A 19,435-nucleotide genomic window follows, 5' to 3' on the forward strand; every position below is an offset into this window, starting at 1 on the left:
TTTGTAATCACATGTCACCTTCATGTAGGAATTCAATTCCCTGCAATTCTATCCTTTAGTGCTTTGTGTAGCACAGCTAGCTCTCGCAGCTTTACATTCATATTTCAGAAGTTTGCATCATGTCTTTGCATTACATGGAAGCGATTCATTTGACAAAAACAACTTTGGTGCACGTGTGGAGTTCAGCTGAGCGGCTAGAGTTCAAACTGCTGTCATTCCTTTTCAGATTTCAGATTCTGTTTCATCTTATTAGCACTGAAAAACAAGTGTGAGCAAATTAAGTAAAAAAAACTAACTTTTCCACTTTTTGTTCTGCTAATGTGCATGCAACAGCTGTCAGCGATGCACTAAATGATAAATGGTGAGGATTGCAAGACGATACCATAGACAGTACTTTATTATCCCTTTTTGACTCATGCAGAAATAGTTTTTTATTTTACCTTTATTCAACTAGGAAAGGACTCATTAAGATTAAAAATCTCTTTTTTTAAGAGTGTCCTGGCCCAAACAGGCAGCAGTACAACCACATATACACACAAACACAAAACACACAAAAACCAAAAACTACAACTAAATAATTTTATATTATATGCAAATAAAATAAACGAATACATAATAAAAAATGCCTTGAGATTTATTTTCAAAACAATACAGCAGCAATTGTGGTTTAAAGGCTGAATTACAGTAAAGGGTTAGGGTTAGGGTAAAAACTTTCTGAACTTACAAGACTGTTTTTAATCTAAATTCTCATTGTGTTAATATTTTGTGAAAGCACCAATTGTTGTCCCTACAATATAAGCGCAAAATGTCAACATTGATGTATTTGGCCAAAAATATCCTATTTAAGTATTGATCTTTGCACATAACTTATTGCACACATCCCATAGTCAAAACTCATTGGTTCAATTCCCCGTACGGACCAAAGTAGTGTGGACTGATGGCTTAGGAGATGCCAGTTCACCTCCTGGACACTGCGAAGGTGCTCTTAAGCAAGGAATCGAACCCCAAAGTGCTCGGGGCGCCTGTCCAGCAGTCGCAGCCCCCCCCCCACTCTGACATCACTCCATTGGTCCATGTATAGGACCTGAGTGTGTGTGTGTGTATTTCAGGCCTGTGTGTAGTGTGTTCTAACAACAGAATGAACACATTATAATTCTACCCCTGGGGATTAGTCAATAATAACTATTCTTCTTATTATTATTACGAAACTGTTGCCCCAATCTCTACAGCCTCGAGCAGCTTTGTTGCACAGTTGCACAGAGGTATTGCCGAGCGGCTCCAGTAGAAAGCGTCCGACCTGCCTGGTTTGTAGACTTTTTTGCTGAGCTCTAGGTGTTTCCTGCAGGTCGTTCATCTGGACAAGGAGGAGGAAATGCAGAAGCTTCCTCTCCAGCCTCCCTACTACGACATGGCGCCCTCCGAGTCCACCCCCTTCACTGATAACCCGGTGAGTATTGCTGCCACGAGCGGGTTCTCGGGAGCTTCTGTATGAAGGGGTCCCTGACCGCCGCCTCCGCCGCCGCCGGCTACCAGTAATGGCTGGTGAAAGGGCCAACTTTCTGGGCCATTGTGCTTAGAGGTATTTGTGAATTGATTTACAAGTGAAATGCAGTGCTGCGATGCTTCCCGAATGCCTCCGAGGCTCTGTGCTCCGTCTGGTGATGCTGACCAGTAAATCCACTGACTTACCTCCTTATGGCATCATTTCTATCCACGCTCTGGCACCATATGCATATCTCGGTCTATTGTGACCACGTTTTGGCCCTTCTTCAAATCAAAAATATAGAAATGTTTTGTTTTTTTTGTAATGCACCTTCAATTATTGGATTGTTTATTAGATGTCTAGACGGAGTTGTTAATGCTGTTCATCCAAAAACTAACGTTGTAACCTCTGCTATGTGTCTGTTAACATAAAAATTGATGTGAGTTCTGACTTCTGAGAATTCTGAGAAAAAAATCAGAACTCACATCAATTTTTCACCAGTGGCCCTAATCCTCTTCCGTAGAAATTGACATCTCTCTACAGAGTGTTAAACATTGTTGGTTTTGGTAATAATGTTTATGGCTTTTTACCCCAATGATGCTACATAACTCTGTAATGGTGTATCTGTGAATCTTTTTCCGTATATTTAAATGTCTGAGGGACGAAACGTGGTCAGAATAAAAACAAGATATGCATATAAATCAAGAGTGCGTGGCACTTTATTTATATTTTTAGTTTTTTTAGTTGAAAAGTCTACATCAATTGATCAGCACCTCACTACAACCATTGGTGTGCGTCATTTTTCTACATTACATAACTGCTATCCACACGACTCACCTACGTGTGTGTGTGTGTGTGTGTGTGGGTGTGTGGGTGTGTGTGTGTGTGTGTGTGTGTGTGTGTGTGTGTGTGTGTGTGTGTGTCTGCCACCCGCTCTGCCTCTCCTCCCCTCCACTTCCTCTAATCCCTCGTAATTACGTGTGCAGATACATTGCAGCGTGATGCTCTACAGTTTATCACTGCCCCGGAGTGTAAGCTGTTGACTATGAAGTGTTTGCCTTGTTGTATCAGATGCCTATGCTAAGTGTGCAGAACCTCCCTCAGGGCCACAGATGCTTGAGTGTTTTGGGAGGCTTTATTTGCTTTGGCTGAGGTCTCGGCTTTGAGTTAAGGAAAATAAAACTCTTCTTTTGGACTTTTAGACAATGTGTTGGCATGTGTAAGCCTGAATGTGTTGTGTTGTGCATGCCTGCAGAGGGAAAATCCATCCAACTGAACGCATGCACAGTATCAAACAGGAAGAATCATTAGTATGAGGGGTGCTACCTGCATGGTGAAGGGAAGACGTGTTATGTTGGTTGCAACAAACACCTGCTGCTGGTGGGGATGGGAAAGTGCAACTTCCAGAACGTTGATGTACAGAAACGGGTGACAATAACATGTGGGTGTTAATTTGGATTACCGAGTTTGCTTTGAACACCCTAGTGCCTCCATACACTGTCAAATCTCATAATCAGTTAGGGAAATCAGCTTGTTTTGTTATTAGTGAGTTGAGTCAGTGTAATTAGACACATTTGTCAGTCTTCAGTCAAATCAACATAACATTTTCTAAATAACGCATTTTGAAACCAATTCACAAGTTACTTTTTGTCAAGAGCATCTATGTTTTTTTTTACTACTAACATATTCGGTATATTCTGTGTAGCCAATACCAGAGATATCTCATTCCTCTGAGTCATTGTTGCCAAAAAAAACACATTGTCAACTATTAAAACACATTGTTAACTATTAAAACACATTGTCAACTATTAAAACACATTGGTGAGCCACACTGTCACACTGGCTGACCTGTCCCTTTATTACTAGGGCTGCCCAATTTCAGTTGATTATTTGCCTAATTGGTCATTTAGGTCTAATTCCAAAAAGATGACTACATTTTTCTAAGTTTTTTATGTATTCATGCTTACACTTATGAGCACATCTCTGGCAAACACTAGATTTAAAGTGATGCTTTTGCATGATTCTTCTGAACTTCTGATCTTAACTCAACAAATCAAATAGTCGACAGAATCAACTTAAGTAAGAAGTATATCAGCCCTATTTACACTGTGAAGTGGATTAAGTCAGTCCCAGAAACACTGTCTTGCTGCCATGGATACTCACTAGAGAACCAAATGTGTATCTTCATCCACTGCTGAAAATAGTCCCCAAAAAATGTCCTCCATTTCCTCATATTTCAGTGACATTAGCTATAAACCACAGAGGTTTTAAAGGGGCTGGACTCAAAATACTGGGAAAAAGAACCCCAGTGGACGAGGATTGCGTCAACACGGCTCTCGCGGATCGTAGGTGGAATAAGCTGGGTTTTTTCAAAGCCACATGCACTGATTGAAACCAACAACAAGCTCAGATTACAGCACACACACTCACTCCACTATATCTTTATGGCAGATATTTGTTTCCTGCTATTTTCATGTACCTTGTCAAAGATTGCTGTTGTCAGTAGGAACCAATGATTTTTTTGGATGAGAGCCACATACGCTGGGCTCTGGTCTTGTCATGGGATTCGTTGACAACAAGATATTAAAAGACTATCTCCAGGGGCCTGTTGCACAAAACCAGGATAAGGGTTTAACCCTCATGTTGTCCTCGGGTCAAATTGACCCATTTTCCTGTAACAGTGTTCTTTTAATTCCCCAAAATAACACGATTGATTCCCCACAACGCTCTTTGGCAAGTACAAATCTCTACTTTCATTAATTTTGGGGCGTCTTATTCAATTTTGTAGCAATTGAAAAAACAAATTGAAGTGGTTTTGAAATAGTATTGAGTAAAAGTTGACATATTCCAGTCTGTGATTATCCATCAACATGCGTTCCTTTCATTTTAGTCTAAATAATTCCTAATTTCTGCTTTTCTAACTCAAACATTAGGTATAATTTCCTCCAAATTAGGTTTATTGACCATAACTTCCCAAAACAATTGTAAAACCGAAGTTAATAAGTTAGTGTTATGTGAGAATTATTGAAAAAAATATCAAAAGTGTTGAAAAAAGGGACAACAATGTAAGCAAAAGTTAAAAACCGATAAAACGCGTCAGCAAAAGTGTTGATTTTCAATTTGGACGGGAAGACGTCCTTAAGAGGGTTAAGCCGGGATATTCAAGTTATCCTGGATGAATTTAGCTGTGAGTTGCACAAAAGCAGGTTGAATTAAACCCAGCCAGGTAACCATGGAGATGTATTATTTGCAGTTAGCTTAACTGCAAATAATACATCTCCATGCACAAATAGTCTTGTGTTAAATCATTTGCCACTCTGACCTGAAATAAACGTGTTTAACCCTTGTGTTGTCTTCCCGTCAAAATTGAAAATCAACACTTTTGTTGACGCTTTCCATCGATGTTTTTAACTTTTTCTTACTTTTTTTTTTCTCACTTTCGAAGCATTTTTGACATTTTCAACACTGCATACCACTAACTTGTTAGCTAGTGGTATGCAGTTTTACAGTTATTTTTGTAATTTATGGTCAATAAACCTAATTTACAGGAAATTATACCTAATGTTTGAGTTCAAAAAGCAGAAATTAGGAATTATTAAAATCTAAATTAAAGGAATGTATGTTGATGGATAATCACAGACTGGAATATTTACTCAATGTTATTTCAAAACCACTTCAATGCTATAAAATTGAATAAAATGCCCCAAAATGAATGAAAGTAGAAATTATTACTTGCCAAAGAGCGTTGTGTGGAATCAATCATGTAATTTTGGGAAATGAAAAAGAACATAGGAAAACGGGTCCATTTGACCTGAGGACAACATGAGGGTTAACAGTTATTCCGTTGTCTTCTGAATGTGTTCTGCTTTTGTTTTTATTAACATGCGTTACTTGTCACAAGTTTGATTGAAATCCTGCTTTTGCAGTTATTGAGATGGTTAGAAATGGTTGCAATGGCAACAAAGATTGAGTGGAGCAATGCAGCAATATTCCCAGATGACATTAATTGCAGACCAATATATTAATTATTTCACAAGACTGATTTCATTTCATTGTTGCTTGTCTTTCTCTAATAAAGGATAACATGTTTTACTCCTTAATATGTAGGCCTAAGGTTTTATTATTAGGTATTGGTAGGTTACTTTCCATAACCTTAATTTTAGTCTCACATATTTAGACCAATAACTTGGCTTATATGGTTTACATATATAGTGTACTATATAGTATACTGTAGTGTACATTCACCACACAGGGAACGCCACAATGCTTCTTAATCGTTTTATGTTGGTGCTGTCACTTGCTTGGAGCTGGGGAGAGGAAAACAAACATGATTAATACATTGTTTTATAGATATGCTAAGACCTACAGTTTGTATTGAAGTAACTTATTTTTCTAGTTTCTGTCAGACGCAGTTTCCTCAGTTATTTCTCTTAATTTCCTTACCAAGGTGCAGATCCTGGAGACTTCCTTTTGCTGACAGCGAGCTGTACATCTGCCAGCGCTACTTGGGTTTTTTTCTGATGTCGTGTGTACAGACATCTGACAATTTGGGAATTCTGCAAACCACCTATTTATTAGCACAGCAGGAATTGGGCTTAATTTAGATTTCCTTTAGCCAATACTTACTATGTTGCCAGGCTAGCTGTCAGGCTGTGCTGCATCTGGATCCTGTTACGGATATATTTTCTACGAGTGCTATGTCACTGACTTCTCATCCATTAAGGGGTAAATATGCATTTCCATAAGATTGCCATGCTACCTCGGGCCTTCTGGAGTCCAGTGACACTGTCGCTTCATCATCGGCTGCAGAAGTCCCTCCCCCCTGCCATATTGGATATAGTTTGTATTGACAGAATACTGCAAGGCCAAACAAGGTCAGACAGTGCACATTTCCCATATAAATGGTTGATTGTGTTTGATGTGCAGTACTGGAAAATGTACCTTGTATGAAGAGGGCAGTTTCTGCCTGAATCCCTTCCATCACAGGCCTTTGTTTAAGACATGGGCCATTTACTCAGCTGGGGTGAAGTACCAGACAAATGAGCCTTCTTTTCCACTGCTAAAATCAGTATAGATAAAATATGTGAGCAGGCATGTAATTTCTACATGCTATTTGCACACTGTTAAGGATGAAGGCACTTACCAGCCTCCACCAGTTTTTATATTTGATCTTGACTTGGTTTTTTTGTGCTGTATGAACTTTAATTGTAGAAAGATATTTAGAATTATACATAGTTGTTGCTTGCTCTGGAGGAGACTACTAGAACTGTTGGGTCCTTGTAAATTCTGGAGTGTGGTCTATCTGTATAGTGTCTTGAGATAACTCTTGTTATGAATTGATACTATAAATAAAATTGAATTGAATTGAATTGAACATAGCTCATAGAGATTTGTGCATATGGTTGTATTCTCGCATTGTGAATAGCGGTTTGAAATTAGGCCTATAGTCTTTAGGGTAAATTTCCCGAGGAACATCAATTCCCTCTGCTCACTTTTAAGGCAAAGTAGGCTAAACAATGATACATTTTATTTATATAGCGCTTCACATGGTACTCAAAGACACTTTAAAACCAGCACATTTAGCACATAAAAACAGATACATCAATGAAACCAACACATAAAACGAGCATATGAAAAGCAATTAAAACACAGTGTAGGTACGACTTTGTATAAATGTGGAGTGGCTGGTAAGTATATATTAAAATCCTCACGCATTCGGTCTACTATTGTCTGTCGGGCTTGATAACAACAGTCATATTTCCATTCTTGTATATTATATGCTCCACCTCCTCATAACTTTCCATGAGAAGCTGCTGCTCAGCAGGTGAAACACATGCCGCATGCGTCTCCTCCATTGCTGCATCAGTAAATCTGTGACTGCTACCGTGGTCTATTTAAGAAAGCCGTGGACGTGCACTTATCCCAGCTACCTACACCTGGCTTGACATAGCTCCACCTGTTCATCCTGGCTCGCCAAGCGTGCAACCGATTAGAGCGGATCACAATAAGTCAAGCTGAGCTTTTTCAGTTATCCTGGATTTCTTTCATTCTATTTTTGTGCAACAGCCCCCAGCGTTGTCCAAGCTTATTTTCACAATGGCTCACGGTAAATGTTACATTAGAACAAGCAATCAGAGGATAGAACCGACTATTTAGTTTAACTATGTCAGTCTGAGTCAGGTTGAGTTGAGTGAAATTACTTTTGTTACAGTATATGATGGACATATACATATACATAAGAGTGACATGACACTGTCATGAACACATGACACATGAACCCTAATCTTAACCATGACTTGTCATGACAAAACCGAATGACACTTACCAAATGAAGCATTACGTCATAAACGTTTATGACAATGTAAGTAAGTAAGTAAGGATTATTTGTATAGCACCTTTCACAGATAAAAAAATCACAAAGTGCTTCACAGTAAAATGTAATACAACATTTTGACAATGTCGTGTCCCTGTTATGTAGAGACCGTCAAGTAAAGTGTAACCACATATAGTGTAATTGCTGTCTGCTGTGTTTTCTTTGACATGAAACTGATGGACAACTCTGGCTGAACCTCCTCTTCAACAACACCCAAACCATCTGTAACTGTTGTGCTTTCATTGACGCTCTTTATTTCCAACTTGCTTTGCATTTTCATGTATTAGCCTGTCAGCCATGCTTTTAAAAATGACTGCTTTGCATTTATGTTGTCTTTTTAAATGACTCATCTTGACTCAAAGCCGAGATAACTCAATTACTATCACTCTTTACCCCCCGGATGAAATGATTTGGATTTTCTGTGTAGCCATTCAAGGATATCAAACTATCATCTTCAATTCTATTCTCAAAGGAACTGGATGTTTAATTCTGATAATTCTTGGAGACAGAGGGTAGATTTCTCTTAGATCTCGGATAACATTCCACTTAAAGTGCTCTTAAGATGAACAGGGTATCGACGAGGTTTTCAAAACACTATTTGCGAGAGACATGCATTGACTGCCGAGCGCCGACTGTTACTAATGATGATTCTCTCGGGGCAAAACACTATCTGCCAATTTTGAATGCGATGTGGCTGTAATTTTCCCCCTGATTGCACTCTGGTCATGACAAATATTCCAGATATATTTAAATATCCAGCGTGAGTGCAGGGCGTGAGTGGTGTGGGGAAATATCCGATCAATTATTAACGTGAGATTCTGTAAAAGCTTCAACCGTTTCTATGTAATTCATTCTCAGATTGACATACAGTACACTGATGCAATGGGGGGGGGGAGGGGGGGCACACCAGGTGTCATCCTATTGCATTTCCTCCCTTACACCCCCATTCTATCCAACTCATTCTCACTCCCAACTCTTCAAATCTATTAAATATCTATATGAAACACTCAGCACAACAGGTAGTCAGACAGATCGCCGTTTCAGTGACACTGCAACCGCCGCACCACCCTGCAGCACATCGCCGGATAGCTTTTTTTTGGTCTGAATGGGCCTTAACCCCCGCTGGGCCCATCTGTGATGCGTTTCTGCTGTATTCCGGTTTTGTCCCGTCCTCTGACACATGCCATTCCACACCGGGAGCGTCTCAGTAGTCGAGTGTCTTGCTGCCTGACTCGCAGATTACATTTTCTCTACAAGTACTTTACAGAACAATCAGGTGTTTATTTAGCTAGTATCTACCTTCTATTCCAAGCACTCCTACAGTTAAACTCCATGTTTGTTTGTTTTTCTTGCATTGTCCCTATTAAAAAGATCTACGATGTCTACAACGTTGTTCCACATCCAAGATGAATCTCTTGTGCTGTCGCAGGGGAAGCATATGGTGACTGGATACTCGCACTGTCTCACTTCCTGAAAGCCCCACGGCTCGTGTGAAAAACAGACCTGGCGCGTCATGCTGGCGTCTGGGATGCGGCGTGGCGCGGCTGCTGGAATATCAAGCATTGACTTGAATGACAGCGATTGGGTCAGATGCTACAGGAGACTTTTTGTGTCAGTGAACGACGCCCGAGGCACCTGTCCGAGTGTCGTTTTTGAGGCGCTGGGAGTGAGCGTGTGCTGCACCATCCTGAGCGGTTGTTTGGGTAGACACGGGACAGCTGACACCTCTGCTTTGCATTTACCTAGTCACATAAACGCCCTCTGTTTTGCTCCGTTGAGTTCATTACCAAGAACAAGCAGACTGACTAAAAGGAGAGACACTGCCATTTGATCCAATCCCTTTCTCAGACAGCCGTTTTTGCTCTCACAATAGAAAAATACAGCAACATAGATCATGGAGCTTTTCAACGTTCCTGGTTGGAATGGAAGATTTTTTATCTTTCCATTCCTGTCATGTCTAATTCCAGTGTCGTAGTGATACAACCATCAGTGCAGTCGGACTCCTCCTCTCTGTTTTTCACAGAATGACCATCGCCACATTAACATCCATCTTTAGTCAGCACATTCAAACTAACCAGACATAGAATAAGGTGTTTACTTCTGTTTTTAACTTAAAATGCATCACCTTAAAGGAGCAAAGGAAATCAAAACTGTGTTTGCTTTTTTATGTCCTGTTAGGTATGGAATGCCATTTCATTCAATATTAAATAAATGACTAAACACACAGATATGCCTATAAAATGCATCCTGAAATATAAAAAATGAGATACAATACATACATAATACATAAATAAATGTAAATATAATATAAATGAGACAATAAAGTTTCCTGAAAGAGTAAAAGTAAAAACCTTTTCATTTATTTACGTATTGAACTATATTAGCTCCTTCATATATTTATATTTACATTTATTTATATTGTATTAGGATGCGTTTTATGTTTATTTATTTGTCAATGTATTTATTTAATTCAGAAAAAATGGCATTCCATAGTTACCTTTCTATTTCATGTTGTCTTCCAAGCCCGTGTCAACATTTCCTGTTTTCTTACTAATACATTACAATTTTTTTTCATATGCCTATAATGTTTTGTCAGTGTGTTTAAATTCACCATCTTTCACATTAGTGCTGACCCAGTGCCTTTGAGTCTTTCTAGCGTAGAAGACAATAATTTGAGAAGTATTTCTGTAATTAGATAAACAGTGCTGAAAGCTGTCATTGTTATTTATTGATTACCACATTAAGGTCATTTACCCATCATTCACTTGGCCAATTGCTCCCCGAGTCAATCACTGGTTGAATGAAGGTCTTTGTCAGTGTTTACATGCTCGCTGGAGTTCCATTTTTAAAGCGAGCGTTCCAGCATCTCCATGAATGTGCTCACGGGTTGTGTAAATACCTCCGTGTGCAGCCCAGTAACCACAGATAAAGCCAGAATCAGTGCATTCATGCAGTGATAAGAACACATAAATTACAGTCTAAATCATTCTACTTTTTTCCAAAGGATTGGTTGGACATGCCCTGGCCATACTCCAAGCATTAGAGTTGCAACAAATGCCCAATGTCTATTCAGTTGCAGCAATTGTTTTTGTTTAAGCCAATCAGTTTAATCACCTTGGAGCATTGCATCATTCCTAAATAATGCACACGTGAGCAAGAGCATCAGAAAACAAATCTGAAATAAGCACATTCTAACACATACTAAATCGCATTAATAGAACAATGTCATCATGTGCATGTAAACAAAGTCAGAGTCCTTCCTCATCTCTAACCTTTTATTTATCGTCATGTATTAATTTCTGTCTGACTGTTATGGTTTTCCGTGTGACATCTCCATCTTTTTGTCTTGTCACATTCAGTTTAATCTGACATTGTACTTACATGTTCCATGCCTTCCCATTAGCCTTCCACTTTTAACACCACTGCTCACAAACTCAAAATGTCACCATGACCATCGGATCTTCAGTCTCTCTCTCTCTCTCTCTCTCTCTCTCTCTCTCTCTCTCTCTCTCTCTCTCTCTCTCTCTTCTCTCTCACAGGGTGTTTTCATACTTATAGTCTGTTTGCTCTGATCCAAATCAGTTGATGAGTTTGTCTACTTGGAGCGATTTCCCCTTTGGTTCGGTTTCATTTCACACACAGAAATCTCCAAGCGTACCAAAATCCGCCAATACAAGCCATGCAAGAACGTCCACTTCTGTTATTGGTCGGATGTGTCTAGGGGGCGGGAGCCAGAAAGTGAATACAGGAAGGAGGTCCTGTGTTCTGGTCTAGTGCATATTTCGTGCATCTCCACGGTCAAACCAGCTCATTTCATTTAAATAATCAGGCTTAGATAGTCACTGAGACTTCGCTCTGCTCTACCGGCACTATCTCAAGCTTTAGCAACGGCTGGTTGGACCACGGAGATACGAGTGACGGATGGCGAGCTTGACCACAGTCAATTTCTGAGATGGAAACACTGCAAGCTGCTACCGTTTGCTGTTCTGCTGTATCACAGACTGCTAAGCCACCTGACAACAGGAGACATTAGCTCAGACTGCTAAGCTACCTGACTACAGGAGACATTAGCTCAGACTGCTAAGCTACCTGACTACAGGAGACATTAGCTCAGACTGCCAAGCTACCTGACTACAGGAGACATTAGCTCAGACTGCTAAACTACCTGACTACAGGAGACATTAGCTCAGACTGCTAAGCTACCTGACTACAGGAGACATTAGCTCAAACTGCTAAGCCACCTGACAACAGGAGACATTAGCTCAGACTGCTAAGCTACCTGACTACAGGAGACATTAGCTCAGACTGCTAAGCTACCTGACTACAGGAGACATTAGCTCAGACTGCTAAGCCACCTGACAACAGGAGACATTAGCTCAGACTGCTAAGCTACCTGACTACAGAAGACATTAGCTCAGACTGCTAAGCCACCTGACAACAGGAGACATTAGCTCAGACTGCTAAGCTACCTGACTACAGGAGACATTAGCTCAGACTGCTAAGCTACCTGACTACAGGAGACATTAGCTCAGACTGCCAAGCTACCTGACTACAGGAGACATTAGCTCAGACTGCCAAGCTACCTGACTACAGGAGACATTAGCTCAGACTGCCAAGCTACCTGACTACAGGAGACATTAGCTCATATTTTCAGAGTACACATACAATAGTTGGTGTGGTTCAAGGTCGCTTTACGTTCTCACCACAACCGAACCGCTCCAGAGTTGGATTGAAAGTGTACAGAGACAACTAGCCTTGTCCTACCAGACTCTCGTACATTCTCTCTCTCTGGCCACTGTCCATTGACCAAGGAAGTGTTAACTTCCTTGAAGGCGGGTACTCTGTTGAAGTTTAACCCTCCTGTTGTCCTTGGGTCAAATTTGACCCGTTTTCGGTTATTTCTTTTTTGTTTGGCACAAAAAATCCAAATCATCAAAATGAGCGCTGAAAATATCAACAAACTTTGGCAAAAAGACAAAAAAAGCATCTGCAACATTGCAAAAGTGACAAAAATGTCAGAAAAATCAATGATAATGTTTAAAAAAAGTGACTAAAATGCGTTTTTTTTTCATGGTTGATGGGAAGGGTTAACACTATTGGATGTGCCCAGAGCCACTCTGGATCTGTCAACTTTGCATTGCTAGCGTTCACCTTAGCTAACTCCTTCACCACTAACGGAGCGAGCTGGACAATCAAACTCTCCCTGAGCCCCGTAGGGAGGGGGGCCACAACATAATGGCCACCAACAACAACACAGCAAAGATTGTTCTTGCTCGGGCTTTAACTTCTGGATATTCAGCAGTGTTACCGCAGCGGACCAAATGGCTTCGCTTGTATCTTACGGAAATACAACTGAAACTAGCGCACAACATTAACGTCATTGTTCTCAGCCACTCCCTCTGTTAGCTTGTTGGACCGGTACTAATTTGACCGGAGAAAACTCGCAAATATACCACAAACCCAGACCTAGTACTGAAGGAAAATGAAAATTGAGTGGAAGTACGTAGGAGAGCAGAGCCAGGCTACCGAGACAACCTCATCAAGCAGGTCTTGGTATGCTTGTTTGGTCCACTTCTTGTGCGATTGCCTCATTCACAACTGCCCAAACGAACGGCACCAAGGGGGGAATCCAACTCGTGTGATTCAACTGAACCAAAAGAGGCAGGTGTGAAAACACCCATGGTCCGTCTGTCAATCTGTCATTCTCTCTCTCTCTCTCTTTCTCTCATATTTTTGGCTGCCTCGCTCCTCATACACCTTTCACCTCTCTTGTCTCCAGAACTCTGGCCACAGGGACTGTGATGTCCAGTATGCGGAGCTGGATACTGCAGCCTTGGCCTCTTCTCCCAGCCCACGAAGCTCTGCTCACACTGGCCCTGGGGATCTTGTCGAGTATGCAACCATCCAGCCTAGCTCTCACTAGCGCATGCCATTATAGGCCTTTCCCCTCAGACTTTGGCCTCAAGGTACACAGACTGATGCACTCCTTCCCTTTCGTTCATCCCACTCTCACATGCACTGACCCCCCCTTTATTTGCCCAACGTGGTTCCCCTGTCTACCTTCCCCTTGAGTCTTGGCCGTCTTTTGATTTCCCCCTCGCAGCTCTGCGGAGAGTTTGATTGAGGCAAAGCTATTTTAAGGCTATTATTGCTATGGAATATAGCACTCGTGGCAGAGGCGTACGCAACAGAGACGCAATAAACACTAAATCTAGCCTACTGCGAGGGCTCATAACATCAGCCATGTACAGTAAGTCCTTTGTTATTTTCACAACATGTCATGTACAAAATGACTCACTGGTAAACAAAAAAAAATATTTAAAACTATTTTTTTGAAACACTTCATGCTTTTCTCATCTTGTAGTCTTATTATGCATTGATCCTAAACGTAGTGAAATCTGCAGAGATAGTTTCTGCCATGCTATCATTTAAAATCCCTACTAATGTCAATAATATGGGCAATTTGGCCACATGAGTCTTTTGCATGAACCGAGATGAGTGTGCTTTCCATTTAATTGCATTTACAATGAGATTATAACGATTCTCAACAACCATGACAACATCAATATTGTAAAATATTGAAGGTAGCTCATGTAAAGTCACAAACAAAATGTGTTTCTCAAGTGATTACGCCACACTTGAAAACCCTGATTGGTAGTTGGGGCGAAGCACCCTCTCATCTACAAGCTGCTGCTCCCATCTCATCTGGAGATAAGTCCTTCCATCACACACCGATCCAGACCCCTGCAACACTGGAAATCTTCATTACTGACATACAGCAAAATGGGATATAATAGGGCACAATTCACCGTGTTGCTAGCTTGCTTGGATTGGTTTCCATGGCATTTCCCAAGGCAGGTAATTCTCCAGGCAATTCACTAAGGCTTTTTGGAAGCAATTTCTGAGACGTGCTGAGGCGCCGCGCAAAGTGCGTGATATTGAAATACAGTTGCATCAATTCTCTTCTCATTTAGAAACCATTTCCTCCCAGGGAGTAAATGTAGATGTAAAATGCATTATTGGACATAAAGCCTTAAACAATCTAATTCATAACTGGAATGAGTTGTTTGTATGTTTGTGAAACTGCGAGTGTGGTACACCAGCGTACACAGAACAGACAAAATAACACATTATTACTATTTGTCATCTTGAACTGCACGTTTAAAATCGTTATTGAGGCGATTCGACATCGCCAGGCAACAAGAATTTAAAGCTGTCGGTAGACAGCAGAGGAAAAAGTATTCAAATACTTTACACACAGTAAAAATACTCTGTAACAAACAAAAGTCCTGCATTGAAAGTGTAACTTAAGTAAAAGTAAGTATCATTAGGGAAATGTATTTAAAGTATTAAAAGTAAAAGTACTCAATGCAGAAAAATCCTGTAAGTGTAAAGGATCCTGCCAATTGTGTTTAATGATCTTATAATTTAAGCTGGACTTATATTGTTGGCTAGACATCCAAGGCAGAAATATTGAATTTTTGGGCTATTTTGCTTCCATCTTCTTTTAGACATTTAGGAAAAAAATAAATAAACATGTAGATATTTATTTCACTAGACTTTGTCTATTTGCATCAGCAAATTTCTCCTAAATTCACCAGAAGATAGCATTATATAATGCCTCATTTGCATATTTAAACATACAATTTCAGAAAACGTGTAACACAAAAGATATTTGTCTTAATGTAAGTAATCAACTGGGGAAGTTTCATGGTAATATCTATTAGTATTCTTCATCCTATTCACCTGGGGCGTCTCCCCTTAATTTATAATAGAACATTGCATTTCAGAAAATGCATGTGTTTTGCATACAAAAATCTAAATGTGTAAAGTAACTAAAGCTGTGATATGAATGTAGTGGAGTAAAAAGTAGAATATTTTTCTCTGAAATGTAGCGGAGTAGAAGTAGAAACTGGCATGAAAAGAAAAGACATGTAGGTCAACATTTGGACTTAAGGACAGTACTGAGAATAGTTACATTCCGCTACTGCCCAGATGGAAACTGGAGAATTTGGAGCAGCTAAGTAGCCAGGAATTATGGGACGTGTTGTCCGTCAACATGTTCATTAACCCGCCAACTTTAGGATGCTTTAAACTAACAGTAACCAAAGAGAAAATGATCCAAAGTCCAGCTTTCTCTGCACAAAGAGCCTGGTTGCCAGGCGGCCGCTTGCATCCTACTTAGTTTAATTATTTGCCTTTTGGTGTACCCATTGTGACCGTCATGATGAATAATTCTTCAATGTACCCTTATAAGTCAGTTCCATTAGACACTCTTTGACATGCACGATGAATAATTACATCGGTTGTTGCCAGGCGCCCTCTCTGTCACTCACTCGGCTCGTAAACACGACAACAAGTCAGAAGAACAGCACAGAAAATGTGTTTCAGTCAGCCAACTCACATGAAACAGATTTTTTATTTTTAGTACCTACGGTTTTACTTCCCCACTCCGTGCGGGCACGCGCCAGCACAGAAGGGATCGGGGCGTGACAACAACACACTTTCCCCACAACCCTGTCTGCTGAAATATTACATCTACTGTATGCATGAGGTACTAATTAGTTTTCACACATATGGGCTATGAAGTCTAACGTGTGGTGAGGTGCACATAACCTTCCGATTCGGGAAAGATTGGGATTTTGTTTTTTTTAGTGTTAATAAAGAAACACACGTCCCAAGTGTCCTGCATCACAGCTGAATTTTCCAATATTTAACCATGACCATGATCTTCCCTAACGTTACCCAATGCTAAAAGTACATGCATATAACCATTTTTATATATATATAAAAACAGCATATTTTTTTTAAATAATTTAAATAGATAAATCATAATAAATCATGGGATGAAATATGACTTATATGAAATATAAAATAATACATATTTTGTGGTGGACAGCGGCACAGTAACTGCAAAATTATGATAATAATAATGATTACTTTATTAACCCGGCATGGGGAAATTACAATGTTATCACTTTGTTGTGAACACACATACACACCAGAATTACACACACGTGCTCAGTACCTACAACATGCACTAAATGGAGAAATGTTGTAGTGACTGAGGGGGTGGGGGGGGCTGCCCATGAAAGGCTGAGCAGTTGCGGGCTAGGTGCCTTGCTAAAGAGCACCTTGGCAGTGGCAACCTCTCCAGCTACCAGTCCACCACCATACTTTGGTCCGTATGGGGACTTGAACCAGCAACCCGCCGGTTCCCAACTCAACTGCCCACTGACTGAGCTACTGCCACCCCAATGAATAACTGTTAACAGAATGGACAATGTGAATAAACAGTGGAGATCGGGGAGGGACATTAAAGTCACAATGCTTATATTCAACAATTATTTCATGAAAATAATAAAATAATTAGGGCATCGACGTGGAACTGACATCACATGTGAGTTCAGCGTGAGAGCCCGCACTCATGTCTATAGCTTAATGTAGCCTTCCGCAGGAGTTAGTTAATCTATTCAGAATTCTGACTAATGAATAGAGCACTGGTCTAACCTGCCCTGCTCCTGATAGAACCTAAACTCTGCCATGCAAATTAGCAGATTTAAATATTCTCGCATAAGTAGCTTTATTGCAAAACCATGTGAATACCGTCCTATTAACATCCCAGACTTATCTTTGATATTAAGTCCTTAGGAGCTGCATGTGGGAGGAGGCCCCTCACAGTCAGCCAAAAATATCCATAGTTAAACATAATCTATTCTGGCTTTGGGGGATTAAAAAAACAGTCATTACAATATCTTCAGTTTTATTGAAACAAGGGTAAAGATAGTATCTTTAGTGGAGCGAAGAGGAGCCTGGTTTCAAAGTAACGTTATGATTTCAGGCCATCATTAAAACAGGTAGAAGTGAATTAGAGCAAGAGATATAATCGACTTTTATTGGCAGTTTTTAAACCGCTTTAAGAGTATTAAACATTTCTACTGATAAAATAGTAATATTGATGTATTCAACTAGAACCTAAGGCATTAACTTATCTAGAACAGGGACGTGTCAATCTACAGCAAAAAAAAAAAAAAAGTGATATCTGATCTGAAAACATGTTCAACCAACAGATTGGAAAGTTCTGAGACAAATATATTTAATTTGCTTTTGCATAATTTCTTTTTTATTTGAAAGTGACAGTGGATAAACACGCGGCAAAGGGCTGCAGGTTGGACTCTAACTGTGGCCCCTGTAGAGGCCTCAGCCTATGTGGGGCACACGCTCTTGCCGGGGTTACCTAGAGGTCACCCCAAATAGAATTAATCCTTATGTCAGTTTCAACGAGGTGACTAGTCAGCAGCTCTGTACTCCATATCCACAACGTTCCACTTCCGGGATTGGTCCGCTGGAATTTCCGCCGGATCTCCCTCATTTTGGCTGGATTTCCCACACATTCTGCTTTCTTTTCTGCTTTTCTCGGGTGGACTTCTGAGGACTATGGGTAACTGCTCCTCAGATCTCTTCAGGGTAAATCCATCTGTCCAATCAGAGTTTTCTGTTGCATGACTAAAACGACTTTTTCACGTACACGATCCACCAAAACAAGTTTCTTCCCGAGGTATTTGCAACACCGGCCAAGACGATTGTGATTGGTTTAAATAAATGCCAATAACCCAGAGCATGTTTTTCTCCCATCCTGGAATGCTGTGTGGACTAGCCCGACCCTCCTCCACAGCTCCGTGGAGGAAGGTCTGTTAATGCAAGTCTAGCAGCTCTGTGATGGATAAAATAGCACTGGAGCAGCACAGAGTGAAGCGCCTGTTTGTTTTGAGGTATTAGCCTCGCCTTCGACTGACTCCACTCCTCAATGAAATCTGTGTTTGCTGAGCCAAAGAATGGACTACTAGTTCAAACCCAGGGTGACACACAAACCTAATTTATTCTTTAAGAATAATAAAAGTTCACCTTTGGTCAGTGGGTTAAAGGTAATCAGTGTAATAAATCAGCCAACTGTTAATCACAGCCTGAGTGTATATTTGTAGCATTCATTTGCTTTGGCAGAGTTATCATATCATTAGATATGAAAACTTATTTGGGCCATACTTCTCCAAAGTTATCTACTATCTACTCTAAAAAATGATTTCAAGGCGAGCCATATTTCATTTAGATGAACTCTCAATCTTAAATATATGCATTTTAATAATCTCAGTTCTTCTGGTTCTCATTTGCTTTACATTTGTGCAAAGCTGGAAATAAATCCCAAAGCTTTTATTTCAGTGAAGAAGAAGTCTGACCTGACAGTGGCGAGACTGACCTAGAATCAGCTCTGTAATGGGTTGCTGAACTCCGATGTTGGATCTAACATCTAACGATGTTGGATCTAACACGCAGGTGATGTTGCGTTAACAATATAACAACTTCTCCACATCACACGAGCGAAGCACCTGCAGCATCCTGTTGCATTTACCTGTTTGCATAATTGTTGAATCTTCCCAGTTCTGAAGCTGCTGTCTTCTCTGATCTCTCTGCGTTAGATGCTGGGGAAGCTGAATGGGTGCGCTGAAGTAGGTTGTTGTCGCACGTTTGATTCTTGATGTAACTGAATAAACACTATGACTGCAGACAGAAATAAGGTAGTG

At 40.3% G+C, this 19,435-nt stretch overlaps 1 protein-coding gene and 1 long non-coding RNA gene across 3 annotated transcripts in view; one reads left to right on the forward strand and one right to left on the reverse strand.

The window, feature by feature from the left end:
- The window catches only part of nectin1b (nectin cell adhesion molecule 1b), a 208,161-nt gene that overhangs the window by 175,676 nt on the left and 13,050 nt on the right, over window positions 1-19,435 (forward strand). For both annotated transcript variants that reach the window (XM_032505986.1, XM_032505978.1), the window contains one exon: window positions 1,346-1,447. In XM_032505986.1, coding sequence (XP_032361877.1) covers window positions 1,346-1,447 — 102 coding nt within the window. The remainder of the gene's footprint in view (window positions 1-1,345; window positions 1,448-19,435) is intronic.
- LOC116673846 (uncharacterized) overlaps window positions 1-19,435 on the reverse strand; it is a 352,638-nt gene that overhangs the window by 156,805 nt on the left and 176,398 nt on the right. The window lies entirely within an intron of this gene.

The sequence above is a fragment of the Etheostoma spectabile genome, chromosome 3 (genome assembly GCF_008692095.1).
Source record: "Etheostoma spectabile isolate EspeVRDwgs_2016 chromosome 3, UIUC_Espe_1.0, whole genome shotgun sequence".
In the NCBI taxonomy this organism is placed as follows: Eukaryota; Metazoa; Chordata; class Actinopteri; order Perciformes; family Percidae; genus Etheostoma; species Etheostoma spectabile.